The following is a 16749-nucleotide window of genomic DNA, read 5'->3' on the forward strand; positions in this document are numbered from 1 at the left end:
GAGGATGGTACATATCTCAAGGTGGGTGAGGGGTACTCCAGGTCCTATGGTGGGTGAAGGGTGCTATGTGTTTCAGGGTGGGTGATGGGTACTACGGGTGCCAAGGTGTGTGATGGGTACTACCATTCCTGTGGTGGGTGAGGGGTACTCCATATCCCAAGATAAGTGAGGGGCAATATCTATTCCAGGGTGAGCGAGAGGTACTATAGGTGCTGGGGTGGGTGAGGGGTACTCCGGGTACTGTGTGTTCCAAGGTGGGTGAGGGGTGCTACAAGTGCCAAGGTAGGGGAGGGTCCCCCGGGTATTATGTGTTCCCAGGTGGGTGAGGGGTACTACAAGTGCCAAGGTAGCGGAGGGGAACTATAGGTGCTGGGGTGGGTGAAGGGTACCCTGGGTATTATGTGTTCCAGGGTGGGTGAGGAGTACTACAAGTGCCATGATCGGGGAGGGGTTCTATAGGTGCTGGGGTGGGTGAGTGATACCCCAGGTCCTATGGTGGGTGAGGGGTACTACAAGTGCCAAGGTGGGTGAGGGGTACTATAGGTGCTGGGGTGGGTGAGGAGTACTCCAGGTCCTATGGCAGGTGAGGAGTACTGTGTGTTCCAGAGTGGGTGAGGGGAGCTACAAGTGCCAAGGTAGGGGAGGGGAACTATAGGTGCTGGGGTGGGTGAAGGGTACTACAAGTGCCATGATCGGGGAGGGGTTCTATAGGTGCTGGGGTGGGTGAGGCATACCCCAGGTCCTATGGTGGGTGAGGGGTACTATAGGTGCTGGGGTGGGTGAGGGGTACCCAAGATCCTATGGCGGGTGAGGGGTACTATAGGTGCTGGGGTGGGTGAGGGATACCCCAGGTTCTATGGTGGGTGAGGAGTACTATAGGTGCTGGGGTAGGTGAGGGGTACCCAAGGTCCTATGACAGGTGAGGGGTACTATAGGTGCTGGGGTGGGTGAGGGATACCCCAGGTCCTATGGTGGGTGAGGGGTACCCCAGGTCCTATGGTGGGTGAGGGGTACTATAGGTGCTGGGGTGGGTGAGGGGTACCCCAGGTCCTATGGTGGGTGAGGGGTACTATAGGTCCTATGGTGGGTGAGGGGTACCCCAGGTCCTATGGTGGGTGAGGGGTACTATAGGTGCTGGGGTGGGCGAGTGGTACCCAAGGTCCTATGGTGGGTGAGGGGTACTATAGGTGCTGGGGTGGGTGAGGGGTACCCAAGATCCTATGGCGGGTGAGGGGTACTATAGGTGCTGGGGTGGGTGAGGGATACCCCAGGTTCTATGGTGGGTGAGGAGTACTATAGGTGCTGGGGTAGGTGAGGGGTACCCAAGGTCCTATGACAGGTGAGGGGTACTATAGGTGCTGGGGTGGGTGAGGGATACCCCAGGTCCTATGGTGGGTGAGGGGTACCCCAGGTCCTATGGTGGGTGAGGGGTACTATAGGTGCTGGGGTGGGTGAGGGGTACCCCAGGTCCTATGGTGGGTGAGGGGTACTATAGGTCCTATGGTGGGTGAGGGGTACCCCAGGTCCTATGGTGGGCGAGTGGTACCCAAGGTCCTATGGTGGGTGAGGGGTACTATAGGTGCTGGGGTGGGTGAGGGGTACCCCAGGTCCTATGGCGGGTGAGGGGTACTATAGGTGCTGGGGTGGGTGAGGGGTACCCCAGGTCCTATGGCGGGTGAGGGGTACTATAGGTGCTGGGGTGGGTGAGTGGTACCCCAGGTCCTATGGCGGGTGAAGGGGTACTATTTGTTCCAGGGCTACTTCTCATCATACAGATCTTCCTACATAGCAGTCAGTGTTCAGAAGGGGCTGTGCTGGAATTTTGCAGTGGCCGGTAATATAGGGTGGGGGGGTTCAGTTTTTGCCGCGTGTTGGTGGAGGAAGCTTCTGTGTGATTGGTTGCTGCGGCTCAGTAGCACTGTCAGTATTCTATGTGTGTCGGTGAGTCATGTGATCTCTGTACTGATCCCCTGTGTGTTCTCTGTGTGCAGGTCATGGCGTCCCGAGGGTCCGGCACGTCCTTGTCACGCAGGAATTATCGGCTGTCTATAGAGCCCGAGAAGACGAAGGTGACAGGTGATGAGATCCGATACTCACTGAACCCTCTACATGAACCGACTCTCAGGGGCCCATCCTGGATAGCATATCCTATGGACGGACTCTCAGAGGCCCATCCTGCATAGCGCATCCTATGGACGGACTCTCAGGGGCCCATCCTGGAAAGCATATCCTATGGATGGACTCTCAGGGGCCCATCCTGGATAGCATATCCTATGGACGGACTCTCAGGGGCCCATCCTGGATAGCATATCCTATGGACGGACTCTCAGGGACCCATCCTGGATAGCATATCCTATGGATGGACTCTCAGGGGCCCATCCTGGATAGCATATCCTATGGACGGACTCTCAGGGACCCATCCTGGATAGCATATCCTATGGACGGACTCTCAGGGGCCCATCCTGGATAGCATATCCTATGGAGGGACTCTTAGGGACCCATCCTGGATAGCATATCCTATGGACAGACTCTCAGGGACCCATCCTGGATAGCCTATCCTATGGAGGGACTCTTAGGGGCCCATCCTGGATAGTATATACAATGGATGGACTCTCAGGGACCCATCCTGGATAGCCTATCCTATGGAGGGACTCTTAGGGGCGTCTCTGGTGTCACCTTTGCGGGAAGTGTCTCTGGTGTCACCATTGCAGGAAGTGTCCCTGCGTCTCTGGTGTCACCATTGCAGGAAGTGTCCCTGCGTCTCTGGTGTCACCTTTGCAGGAAGTGTCTCTGGTGTTACCATTGCAGGAAGTGTCTTTGGTGTCATCATTGCAGGAAATGTCTCTGGTGTCACTATTGCGGGAAGTGCCTGGTGTCACCAGTGCAGGAAGTGTCCCTGATTTTTCTGGTGTCACCGTTGCAGAAAGTGTCCCTGATTCTCTGGTGTCCCCATTGCAGAAAGTGTCCCTGATTCTCTGGTGACACCATTGCAGAAAGTGTCCCTGATGTCACCATTGCAGAAAGTGTCCCTGATTCTCTGGTGTCACTATTGCAGAAAGTGTCCCTGATGTCACCATTTCAGAAAGTGTCCCTGATTCTCTGGTGTCACTATTGCAGAAAGTGTCCCTGATGTCACCATTTCAGAAAGTGTCCCTGATTCTCTGGTGTCACCATTTCAGAAAGTGTCCCTGATTCTCTGGTGTCACCATTGCAGAAAGTGTCCCTGATGTCACCATTGCAGAAAGTGTCCCTGATGTCACCATTGCAGAAAGTGTCCCTGATGTCACCATTGCAGAAAGTGTCCCTGATTCTCTGGTGTCACCATTTCAGAAAAATGTCCCTGATTCTCTGGTGTCACTATTGCAGAAAATGTCCCTGATGTCACCATTGCAGAAAGTGTCCCTGATTCTCTGGTGTCACCATTGCAGAAAATGTCCCTGATTCTCTGGTGTCACCATTGCAGAAAATGTCCCTGATTCTCTGGTGTCACCATTGCAGAAAGTATCCCTGATGTCACCATTGCAGAAAGTGTCCCTGATTCTCTGGTGTCACCATTGTAGAAAGTGTCCCTGATTCTCTGGTGTCACCATTGCAGAAAGTGTCCCTGCGTCTCTGGTGTCACCTTTGCGGGAAGTGTCTTTGGTGTCACCATTGCAGGAAGTGTCCCTGCGTCTCTGGTGTCACTATTGCGGGAAGTGTCTGGTGTCTCCGTTGCAGGAAGTGTCCCTGATTCTCTGGTGTCACCGTTGCAGGAAGTGTCCCTGATTCTCTGGTGTCACCGTTGCAGGAAGTGTCCCTGATTCTCTGGTGTCACCATTGCAGGAAGTGTCCCTGCGTCTCTGGTGTCACTATTGCGGGAAGTGTCTGGTGTCACCGTTGCAGGAAGTGTCCCTGATTCTCTGGTGTCACCGTTGCAGGAAGTGTCCCTGATTCTCTGGTGTCACCATTGCAGAAAGTGCCCCTGAGTCTCCTGAACTGATCTGTTTTCTCTCTGGAGACAAAAAATAAACACACATTGGTCCTCAGCCTGAATGCATGCAATACAGATCACATGGGTTGCCATGCAGTGTGCAGAAATAAAATAATTTGTATGCGTTTAGGATCCCTTAAAAAAAAAAAAAAAAGGTCCCCAAACATTTAACTTGCAGCACAATGACACAAGGAACATCCCGTAAAATAGCCGCCGTTCAGAGCCCAGTGATGTCATACATCATTCCCGATAAGTTGAGTTTGCGTGGCTCCTAAAATCGAAGTCCATAGATTCTCCTGGTCAGAAATTATTCCTCAAAATAAGTTGCTGGAGAGCACAATCAGATCTATTATTATTATTATTATTATTTACATTTTTTTTTTTTAAATCCTTCAATTATAAATGACGTCACACAGGGAGTATACAATGTAACATTTGGATCTCATGTCGGTGTTGTCGACTGGGTGTGGGGCTCATTCAGAGATGACATGTATTGTATTGGTATCTCTTCATATCCGGATTGTAACATTTCTCTCCTGTTCCAGGAATTGTGAACGATCGTCTCCTGAGTCAGTATCTGCACCGGATATTCCCGGGGAGTGATGGAGCTCAGCATGGTGCCGCATACAGGTAATCCCAGAATGTCATTCATTGCTGCTTCCTGAACTCTGTCCGTCACACAGGGAGGCGTAATCTTATTTTATATCCAACAGGGTTTTGAGTAAAAACTTAGAATGAGAGTAACTTGGTTTAACCACTTTAAGACCGGAGGATTTTCCTGCTTAACGTCCAGGCCACTTTTTTTCAACTTGGCACTGCGCGACTTTAACTGACAATTGCGCGGTCGTGCCGTACCCAAATTAAATTTACGTCCTTTTTTTTCCGCCACAAACAGAGCTTTCTTTTGGTGGTATTTGATCACCTCTGCGCTTTTCATTTTTTGCAATATTAATTAAAAAAATAGCAAAAAAAATTGACATTTTCTACTTTGACAGTTAAAAAATATCCAATATATTCAATTTTTGTCATATATTTAGGCCAAAATTTATTCAGCTACATGTCTTTGACATAAAAATTCTCAATGAGCGTATTTTTAACCGATTTAAGACCGGAAAAGTTTACCCCCTTCCTGACCAGGCCATATTTTGCGATTCGGCACTGCGTTACTTTTTAACGGACAATTGCATGGTCGTGCAACGCTGTACTCAAATAAAATTTATGTCCCTTTTTTTTTTACCCCCACAAATAGAGCTTTCTTTTGGTGGTATTTGATCCCCTGTGCGATTTTTATTTATTTTTTTTTCCCAAAAAAAAGCGACTATTTTGGAAAAAAAAAAAAAAAAAAAACAATATTTTTCACATTCTGATATATAACATTCCCCAACAAAAAATGTACAAATCAAAATGTTTTAACATCTTAGGACAATTTTGTTTTCTGCTACATATATTTTTGTTAAAAAAAAATCTCAATAAGCGTATTTTGATTGGTTTGCACAAAAGTTATCGCGTTTACTAACTACAGGAAAGATTTGTCATTTTTATTGTTTGGTTTTTTTTTTTTTTTTTACTAGTAATGGCGACGATCTGCGTTTTTTTTTTTTTTTTTTTTGGCGACATTGCGGCGGACAGATCGGGCCCCTGACTGACATTTTTGACACTTTTGGGGGGACCAGTGACATTACTACAGTAATCAGTGCTAAAAATATGCACTGTCACTGTAATAATGACACTAGCAGGGAAGGGGTTAACACTGTTGGTGATCAAGGGGTTAAATGTGTGCCTCTTGCTTACTGACGTGTGTGGGGGGAGGGGGTTGTGAGACACAGGCACAGATCGCAGGTTCAGCTATGCTGAATCCTGTAATCTGTCCCTGCCTGTCACATAGGAGATCCGCCTGCTTTGTTTACCCAAGTGGGTGGATTTCCTCACTCTTTCCCCGACGATCGGGGAACAGCGGCGGTGATCACCGCCTCTCCTCCCCTGGCTCGGCTGGAGCGGCTCGGCTGGGTCCAGCGACGTAGACCTACGTCGCCAGATACCTCGGTCTATGTCCTCGGTCTATGTGGACAGCTTTACCCCCGGATGCCTCCATACTTAGATGTGCCTCTTTTATTCATCAACCATGTGAACCATTGCTAAAGGTTGAACCTTCATTAAATGGAACCATATTGCTACACTTGGAGGCTCCTCTCTTCTCTTTTATACTCTGTAGCTTCTGCTGGATTTTGCTTCTAATCCCCTTGTGGAGGCGCCATTTGTGGATGGACATTTTATGGTTACACAACCAATCACATTGCTATAATCTTTTTATATGGACTATAAACTGAAGGATTTATCAATAAATATTTGTGGAAGGAATCATTTGAGTTTCCATTTTTTCTTATAGGGAAATCCGCTTTAATATAAGAGTGCTTTGGATTACAAGCATGTTTCCAGAACGAATTATTCTCGCAATCCAAGGTTTTACTGTATTCTACATTGGAGGCATTTGTCTGAATTTGGGTAAATCCAATTAAAGGAGAAGTATAGCCAGAGCTATTTTGGCTGTACTTCTCCTATGGATCTCATGAGTGCAGTTTGTTATGCACTCCGTGTTCTGCACCTGTGACCGCTTTTCAGCTGACAGCAGGCTAAAGGCAGCTGATGTCACTCAGATCCTGACTTTACAGGTGCAGATGGCTCAGCCTCTCGGCATACTGCTAAGAGGCGGAGCCAGCCGCTCCCACCCTCTTCACAGCCTAAGACTCCAGTGAGCGCTGGAGGGGCAGAGCAGAGAGCCAGTGAAAAAGCTCTCTGCTCAGAGCAGAGGGGGAGAACTGAGCGATCAGCGGTGTTTGATCTCTCAGTTCTTAGGGTACAGCCGGTGGGAAACAGCTGGGATTGTCCAGCTATCTAGGTGATTAATGTTGTTTGTTTGTTTTTTTTTTTTTTTTTTTTTTTTTTTTTATATTCCCATTCTTTTAAATTAGCCTTCCTTTCTCCCCCCATCTTTATTTTCTGTACGTTTTTTTTTTTTTTCTCTCATCTTTCTTTCTCTTGTCATTTTTTCTCTCTCGCTGGCGCTCTTGTCTCTCTCTCTCTCTCTGTCTCTCTGTCTCTCTCTCTGTCTCTGTCTCTCTCTGTCTCTCTCTCTCTCTGTCTCTCTCTCTCTTGTCTCTCTCTCTCTTGTCTCTCTCTCTCTCTCTCTCTGTCTCTCTCTCTCTGTCTCTCTCTCTCTTGTCTCTCTCTCTCTCTCTCTCTCTTGTCTCTCTCTCTCTTGTCTCTCTCTCTCTCTTGTCTCTCTCTCTCGGGACTCTTGTCTCTCTTTCTCTCGGGACTCTTGTCTCTCTTTCTCTCGGCACTCTTGTCTCTCTCTCTCTCGGCACTCTTGTCTCTCTCTCTCTCTCGGCACTCTTGTCTCTCTCTCTCTCTCTCGGCACTCTTGTCTCTCTCTCTCTCGGCACTCTTGTCTCTCTTTCACTCGGCATTCTCTCTCGTCACTCTCGTCCCCGTCTTTATCTCTGCATGCTCTCTCTCTCTGTATTTGCTCTCTCACTCTGTCTCTTTCCCCTCGCTCTCTCCTTGTCTCTCTCCTACCCCCTCTCTATATCTGCATGCTCTCTGTGCATTCTCTCTCTGCGCTCACTCTCTCTCTCCCCTCTTTCTCTCCTCCCTCACTCTCGTCTCTCTCTGGTGTTTCTCTCTCGTCTCTCGTCTCTCGTCTCTCTCTCTCTCTCTCTGTCTCTCTGTCTCTCTGTCTCTCTTTTTCTTCTTTTCTCTTTCTTCTTTTCTCTTTCTTCTTTTCTCTTTCTTCTTCTTCTTCTCTCCTCTCTCGGTCTGTCTCTTTCCCTTCACTCTCTCCTTGTTAATATGCTCTCAGCTGAGCGAGAGGGGTATGGAGGTGGATAGAGGGAGGCGGAGGAAATATGGCTGCTTTCCCTGCCTCCCTCTGCCCCTGCCTCCCTCTGTCCCTGCCTACCCCTGCTTAGCGGTAAGAGACTATTAATCCTGCCAGGGGGAGGTTTATGTAGCCTATCCAGGGTGTAATAAACTTGGTTCAGCTGGATGACCCTGATTCCCCCCCACTAGATGATATCCATGAGGACATAGACGTGTTTTCAAATTCCGACCTTTCCGGATCCGAGAGTCGTGTGACCTGACTGGGGGGGAAGGGGGACCTGAGAATCCACATGTCACAGATTGTGATTGCTGTGTGTCACCATGATCAGATCCTGTCCTCTGTCCAGCAATGGCTGCCTGCGTCCCCCTGTCATCACATCTATAAATACTCTGCTTTATCCCCGCTCTCCGCTTACACCGAGGAGTCACGCAGCTGCTGTGTGCGTGTCACAGTGACACCCCGCATGTTCTGTTAACCTTTTCCCGTCTGGGGACACGCTGCAAGAATAACAATGCTCTCCTCCCATAATAAAAAAGGGACATTTGTACATCACACAAAACCATTTGACCGCCATCCAAACGGTTGTACCGGCTTCTTCCTGGACTGAAACGGTTTACTCTGATTTCCCTGCACACTGTGAGCTCCTCACAATGTGCATTACAAGCTGCAGCAACCAGATAAGAGCCCCGCCTCATTTTCTGGCTGGAGGATGTCCAGCATCATCTAGTCATTTCCTCCCTATCCTGTCTTTGGCCCGACCCATTCATTTACTGGATATCTGTTCTTTCAGTCATTGACGCTCAGCATCACATGTGGGCGTTACTATGCAAATACAACCTGCCTAGGACCGCCCACTACTCCTGATTGACACCCACACACCAAGGTAAAGCTCGTGTTTTCTGTGTGATTTGCTGTGCGTTTCGGATGTGAATGCAGCCTCATTGTTAAAGTGGGGCGTCCCCCCCCCCGAATCAGAATTGATTATTTGTAATCCTCATGCTGCTAGCATTAGTAAATAGATAGAAAAGTATATCAGATTTACTTGAATTAAACTTTTTTTTACATTTCCTCATTTGCTTCCTGGTTTCTTGCCTAGGCAAATGATGCCAGGAGTCTTCAGGAGGGGAGGAGGGGTTTTCTCAGCTAAGCACACCCTCCTGCTTGCATACCCAACTAAGGGCAGATGGGTTCCAGGAAGTAAATGCTACTTAACCGGTTCCCGACCGGCCGCCGCCTATTTACTGCGGCAATGTGGCACTGCTGCGCAAATTGACGTAGGGCTATGTCGGTCATGAGCAGGCAGCTAGGGGGCAACCGGCGCTCCCGCCCCCGCTCGTCAGCATGGAAGCCGATGCACGGGGCAGACGGCTCCGATTGCCGCCTGACACCCACGATCACACCGACCGTTCTCGCTGGAACGATCACAGAGCGCCTGTGATCCTTCTATATAGGATCACAGGTCTCTATGGTCATTTCACAAGCCACGCTCCCCCACCATTAGAAAACACTCCCCTAGGCTCACATTTAACCCCTTGATCACCCACAGTGTTATCCCCTTCCCTGCCAGTGCATTATTACAGTAACAGTGCATATTTTTAGCACTGATTACTGTAGTAGTGTCACTGGTACCCCCAAAAGTGTCAAAAATGTCAGTTAGGGGTCCGATCTGTCTGCCGCAAATTGCAGATCGCCGCCATTACTAGTAAAAAAAAAAAACAATAAAATTACATTACACATTACATCTTTCCCGTAGTTTGTAGACGCGATAATTTTTGCGCAAACCAATCAAAATACGCTTATTGTGTTTTTTTTTTTTTTTACCAAAAATATGTAGCAGAAAACATATTGGCCTAAAATGTTAAAAAAATTAGATTTTTAATTTATTTTTTTTGAGAATGTTGTATAGCAGAATGTGAAAAATATTATTATTATTATTCATTATTTTTTTTTTCAGAATTGTCGCTCCTTTTTTGTTTTTAGCGCAAAAAATAAAAATCGCTAAATCGCAAATGCCACCAAAAGAAAGCTCTATTTGTGGGGAAAAAAGGACATCAATTTTATTTGGGCATAGCGTCATACGACCGCGCAATTGTCCGTTAAAGTAACGCAGTGCTGAATTGCAAAATATGGCCTGGTCATTAAAGGGGAAAATCTTCCAGTCCAGAAGTGGTTAAAAGGGTTGTGTTTCGTTTTGTGTTTTTTTTTTTTTAAATAACATGCCTATATTTACCTGCGCTGTGCAATCGTTTTGCACAGAGCAGCCCCAATCCTCTTCTCCTGGGGGTCCCTCCCCAGTTCTCCAGGCCCCTCTTCTTCCATCAGGTGCCCCCAAGGAAAGCCACTTTCCCTGAGGGCACCCATGCGGGCTCACTTCAAAGTCCCGCTGCTGCATCCATTGATACAGTAAAACTTGGCCCCGCCCGCGCTCCTGTGTCACAGGATTTGATTGATAGCAATACGAGCCAATGGCTCCTGCAACTATCAATCCAATGAGGAAAGAGACAGCGGCTGGAGCCGCTGCGCTTGTGCACTTTGCTGGATCAGGTCGCGCTCAGGAAAGCAAAGTGGGGGGGGGGGGGGTTGTCTGGAGGGAGCTGCAGCACAAAAGGTTTTTCACCTTAGGGCCCCTTTCACATTTGTGCGACTTAAAAGTCGCACGATTTTACCGCGATTTTGTCGCCACGATTTTGACTGGGCTTGAAGCAATGCCTATGTCTTTGGACCTCAAAACGCATCCAAATCGGGCCAAAGTAGTGCAGGGACTACTTTGAAGTCGGTGCGACTTCAAGTCGCACAGATATGAATGGTACTCATTGGAAATAATGGAGAATGACTTGTCATGCGATTTTTGAAGTCCCAAATTATGTTTCAATGTTTTTTATTAGATTTTTTGTAAGAAAAAGATATAACAGCGCACTAGGAGCCAACATGGCTCAATCATTGTCTTTGAGGGCATTAAATATCACATAATACACAAAATACAATGGTGCCAATTCAGAAAATTACAATATCAAAAATGAGAAACCAATAAATCAGTAACAGGAACGGTAAGCTCAGGTTGGGCATCCAGCTAATGGAGCAAAAAACATAGAGTCATAGAGACAGTGCCCCCTCCATTGCATGCTGAAGGGCTGGAGGTCTGGGCCCGACCCCCCCCGGCGCCCCTACGGGAACATACTGCGCCCTTGGGAGAGGACGGCCCCCAACCCCCATACCAGGCCCTCTACCAGTGGGGGGCGTAGCCTGTCATCCGTGCACTGTCAGATAGTACCAGAGAAAAAGCAAGAAAAGAAGGAATAGGGGGAAAAGGGAAAGACTGAGAAGGAAGGAGACAACAGCAGAGGAGGGTGGCAGGAGTGGGAAGATGGGAAAGAGGAAAGAAACATCAGCGGTCAGTGGAAAAATAGAGGGTCGACACCCAGATCCCGCTCACTCCCTAAGGGGGAGATTTCCCCAACATCTCGTCCAAGGCTACCCATGCTCCCAACCGCCCCTATGAGGGGCTCGCCAGGTACCTTATCCAGGGGTCCCATGTTTTGTCAAACATACGCATCCTGTCATTCAACAACGCCACCATCCGTTCGTTTATCATGATCCAGGTCAGTTTGGCTTTTAAGAGCTCGAAAGGCACTACTGGGGTTCGCCATGAACGGGCTATTGCTATTTTGGCGGACGTGAACACGAAGGCGATAAGGCGCTTGGCGGGTTTAGTAGCCCCCTCCACCGGTTTACCCAAAAGGGCATTTTGGGGATCCTTTATCAAGTTGACTTGGGTCAAGGAGTAAACAAAATTATAGACCCGGATCCAAAACCGTCGGACTTTTGGACAAGTCCACCACGTGTGGAGCACCGTGCCCGCCTGTCCGCATCCCTGAAAACAGTTGGGGGATGCGGTGCTCACCGCCGCCGCCAGCCTGACCGGAACCATGTACCAACGCAAAAATACCTTGAAGTTTGCTTCTATCAAGGAAGTGTTGAGTATGAAGTCCCAAATTAGAGGACAAGTCACACAAGTGTGAAAGGGGCCTTAAGGGTTCTGAAGGATTTTTTTTTATAAAAATAACAAACATGCCTATACCTTACCTGCTCTGTGCAATCATTTTTCACAAAGATACCCCGATCCTCCTCTTCTGGGGTTCCCCCCTGGTACTCCGGGCAACTCCTTTTCATCCTGCGCCCCCACGGAAAGCCTCTTTCCCTGGGGGCACCCATGCGGGCTCATTCCTGAGGCATCCTTTGACACAGACAGCGGGCCTCGCCCCCCCCCCTGCCCCCCCCCCCCCCCCCGCTCCCATGTCACTGGATTTGATTGACAGCAGTGGGAGCCAATGGCTCCTGCTGATATGAATCTGTTCAATGAGCAGAGAGACGGGAGCTGGAGTCACTGCGCTCGTGCACATTGCTGGATCGGATTGGGTTCAGGAAAAAAAAGAAGGGGGGGGGGATCTGGGGGAGCTGCAGCACAGAAGGTTTATCCACGTCAAGGGATTGAGCCTCCCCAGCACCCCCTAATCCTTACTGAACCCGTCTTTATGCAGCGGTTTTGCAGGAGTATCTAAGTTGCCTAGGACTCCCAACCTCATTGGCTGAGACAGCAGTATAGCGTTACTGTAAATCAACACATTCAGCCAATCAGGAGCTAGAGGGGGTGGGGCTAGGTCACGACTCTGTGTCTGAATGGACACGGAGCTGTGACTCGGCTTGGGTGCCCCCATAGTAAGCTGCTTGCTGTGGGGGCACTCAACAGGAGGGAGGAGCCAAAGAGGGACCTGAGAAGAGGAGGATCGGGGCCACTCTGTGCAAAACCAACTGCACAGAGCAGGGAAGTATAACATGTTTGTTATTTAAAAAAAAAAAAAAGAGACTTTACAATCCCTGTAATATATAGAATGCATTAAGGTGAAAAACTTTAAGGCTTTGCAACCACATTAAATAATTTGCCCTTACTCAAGATGGCCATAGCTGGAAATGCTAGGGGGGGGGGGAGGGGTCAACAAAATAAAGCATGGAGACATGGATGGATGGATGGGGGTGTTTGCTCTGAATATTAAAAATGAATTAAACAATGTTTTTGGTTTGTGGTACTCAGATGCAATAAAAGATCCGCTTTAAGTTCTAATAGGGGTAATTAGTATCAGGTCGATGTTCTTCTCTCATGTATTTTATATCTCTCCCCCTGTGTTTGTGTCCAGGAAACCCCTCACCTTCCAGAACCTGGAGGAGCGCTTGGATCGCTTGTTGTCTGCTGGAGAATCCACTGAGGATAACACAGGTGAGGAGACTGGCAGATCTGGATGTGCAGATGGCAGGGGAGGACTGGGCCAGGGGGGTATTTTTGGTGGTATTTGATCACCTGTGGGATTTTTTTTTTTTTTCGCACTATAAACAAACATAAAAAAAAAAAAAAAAAGCGACAATTCTGAAAAAATAAATATATATATATATATATATATATATATAACATACACACCTATATATAATATTATTATTTTTTTTTTTTTTCACATTCTGCTATTTAACATTCCCCAAATAAAAAAATTTAAAAATCTAAATTTTTTAACATTGTAGGCCAGTTTGTATTCTGCTACATATTTTTGGTAAAAAAAATCGCAATAAGCGTATTTTGAGTAAGTTATCGCATATACAAACTACGGGAAAGATTTGTCATTTTTATTGTTGTTGTTTTTTTTTTTTACTAGTAATGGAGGGCGATCTGCGTTTTTTTTATTTTTTTTTTTTTTTATCGGGACTGCAACATTTCGGGGGACAGATCGGATCCCTGACTGACATTTGTTACACTTTTGGGGGGACCAGTGACATCACTACAGTAATCAGTGCTAAAAATATGCACTGTTACTGTAATAATGACACTGGCAGGGAAGGGGTTAACACAGTGGGTGACAAGGGGTTTAAATGTAAGCCTAGAGGAGTGATTCTAACTGTATGGGGGGGGCGTGGCTTGTTAAATGACCATAGAGACCTGTGATCCTATATAGAAGGATCACAGGCTCTCTGTGATCATTCCAGAGAGAACGGTCAGCCGTGTTTACAACAGCCGCCCGTCCTTCTCTCTCAGCGAGAGAGAAGGACGGGCGGCTCCACTATGGATTCCCCCCCATCCTTCTCCGCTATGGATTCCCCCCCATCCTTCTCCGCTATGGATTCCCCCCCATCCTTCTCCGCTATGGATTCCCCCCCATCCTTCTCCGCTATGGATTCCCCCAGATCCTTCTCCGCTATGGATTCCCCCCCGATCCTTCTCCGCTATGGATTCCCCCCCGATCCTTCTCCGCTATGGATTCCCCCAGATCCTTCTCCGCTATGGATTCCCCCCCCGATCCTTCTCTGCTATGGATTCCCCCCGATCCTTCTCCGCTATGGATTCCCCCCCATCCTTCTCCGCTATGGATTCCCCCCCGATCCTTCTCCGCTATGGATTCCCCCCCGATCCTTCTCCGCTATGGATTCCCCCCGATCCTTCTCCGCTATGGATTCCCCCCGATCCTTCTCCGCTATGGATTCCCCCAGATCCTTCTCCGCTATGGATTCCCCCCGATCCTTCTCCGCTATGGATTCACCCAGTTTTACTCCCCCCTAGTATGTATGATGCATGCATATTCTTACCCCCCCAGGTGCAAGCACTTGATTTATTTTCTCTAGAGAAGAGACGCCTGAGAGGGGACATGATAGCGATTTACAAATACCTCAACGGAATAAAGAGGAGAAAAAAAAACTATTCATTCGCAAGGAATGCATGAGGACACGAGGCCATTCAATGCGATTAGAGGAGAAGCGATTTAACCTAAGGCTACGCCAGGGTTTTTTTTACAGTAAGGGCTATAAGGTTGTGGAACTCTCTACCACAAATGGTGGTAGCTGCGGGGAGTATGGCTACTTTTAAAAGATTCTTGGACCTACATCTCAAGGATCAGAACATTCAGGGGTATGTGAGATGATTACAGCCACACACACCTACACAGGTTGAGCTGGATGGACTGTTGTCTATTCAACCTCACCTACTATGTAACTATGTAACGTTATAGATTATGTGGCTTTATATTTTTATAAACCCAGGTGCTGGAAGACAGTGTGCTCAGCTCTGAGTTTCAGGCTAATAATCACCCTCAGACAGAGCAAAAACTATTTCATAAAGTGAAGATACATATTTCATCAGTATTCCTGCAGAGTCAGGCTTTAGGGCTGACCGTTCAAATTCTGGAATCAGCCTATAAAGCCTATAAAGCCAAAGCAAAGTCCAGCATTACTTCACAGCCGTTCAGATTTCAGTTAGCAGTATGTAGTAAGAGATGATTTCTGATTGGCTGTTTTAAAAGTGTTTTTTTTTTTTTGTTTTCTCCCAGGTACAGATCAGTCAGCGGAGGGACGTCTGGGACCCTCCACAGTGGTCCTGGATCACACCAGTGGATTTGAGGGGCTCTTACTGGTAGACGATGATCTCTTAGGGGTGAGTATAATGTGCGATGATCTGCTACTTATGGCACTCCTACTGGGCAGTACGCACTGAGCGCCGGCGCTGTTCACAATGGTTTATTTGTGCCGCCTCTTGCAGGTTATTGGACACAGCAACTTCAGCTCCATCCGGGCCACAACCTGCGTGTTTAAAGGTGAGTGAAAAAAAGGGAGTGTGCACATCTGTAGCTTTCACTACAGAGAGCCAGCGCAGCATTTCACTTCAAGATTTAAAGGCCAACTGCTTTTATTATAGCCTTAGGAGAGAGAAATGTCACTGTGGGAGGGGCAGAGACACAAACTACTGCGGGAATTCTCACCATTGTGGGAGGGGCAGAGACACAAACTACTGCAGGGAAATCTCACCATTGTGGGAGGGGCAGAGACATAAGCTATTGCTGGGAAATCTCACCATTGTGGGAGGGGCAGAGACACAAACTACTGCAGGAAATCTTACCATAGTGGGAGGGGCAGAGACGCAAGCTACTGCAGGAAATCGGACCATTGTGGGAGGGGCAGAGACACAAACTACTGCAGGAAATCTCACCATTGTGGGAGGGGCAGAGACAAATTACTGCAGGGAAATCTCACCATTGTGGGAGGGGCAAAGACAAATTACTGCCGGAAATCTCACCATTGTTTGAGGAGCAGAGACGCAAACTACTGCAGGGAAATCTCACCATTGTGTAAGGGGCAGAGACGCAAACTACTGCAGGGAAATCTGATCATTGTGGGAGGGGCAGAGAAACAAACAGCATAATACATTTCATTATTGATGTATGTAGCACCAAGCATCTTCCTACCCTGAATAAACACGCCAAGCTGGTGCTGCATCCGAACCCTTCTATACCCTGAAAAGCTTGCACTCTAAAATGAGAAGGCAATACATGTATGGTTCGTCCCTGACCCTGTTCCTCTTTTCTGTCTTATTAGGAAAGTGGCTCTATGAGGTCCTCATCTCCTCCCAGGGACTTATGCAGATTGGTTGGTGCACGTTGAGCTGCAGGTTTAATCAGGAGGTGAGTGGAGATCTCTAAGTAGGAGTCTGTGTTTTATGAATGACACTTTAACGCATTTTGTCAGATGTGTGAAGTTGGGGATCCAATCATTATCTGTAAGTGTGTGTATAGTATGCTAGAGGAGAAGGAAGGAGAGAAGATAAAGACTTGTAGAGCAATCTGCAACCACATTACAAAGAGCATTTATACTGCAGGCAGCAGCTATATAAGAGACTAGTACAACGTTATAGGAGACTGTTAAAGAAAATCTACAGTGAGAATAAAATGCAGGCTGCCATTGCTGAGCATCTTCTGAAAATGTTCATTCCTCTTTGCACCTTTTGATATGCCTGCGGGAAAAAGAAGAAAAAAGTTTTGTGAAAGCTGCAAATCATGACTTGGAGCTTACCTAGTGCTGAGGACTCTTCCCT

The 16749-nt window shown here is 47.7% G+C and overlaps 1 protein-coding gene across 1 annotated transcript in view; it reads left to right on the top strand.

Annotated features, from left to right (window-relative positions):
* Positions 1–1982: 1982 nt before the first annotated feature.
* Positions 1983–16749, top strand: part of RNF123 (ring finger protein 123) — a 107366-nt gene continuing 92599 nt past the window's right edge. The window contains exons 1-6 of the mRNA XM_082265764.1: positions 1983–2076; positions 4516–4600; positions 13043–13122; positions 15212–15315; positions 15421–15475; positions 16254–16339. Of these exons, the coding sequence (XP_082121890.1) occupies positions 1995–2076; positions 4516–4600; positions 13043–13122; positions 15212–15315; positions 15421–15475; positions 16254–16339 (492 nt within the window). The 5' untranslated portion in view covers positions 1983–1994. The remainder of the gene's footprint in view (positions 2077–4515; positions 4601–13042; positions 13123–15211; positions 15316–15420; positions 15476–16253; positions 16340–16749) is intronic.

Source organism: Pelophylax lessonae, assembly GCF_965119305.1.
Source record: "Pelophylax lessonae genome assembly, chromosome: 8".
NCBI classification, from domain to species: Eukaryota; Metazoa; Chordata; class Amphibia; order Anura; family Ranidae; genus Pelophylax; species Pelophylax lessonae.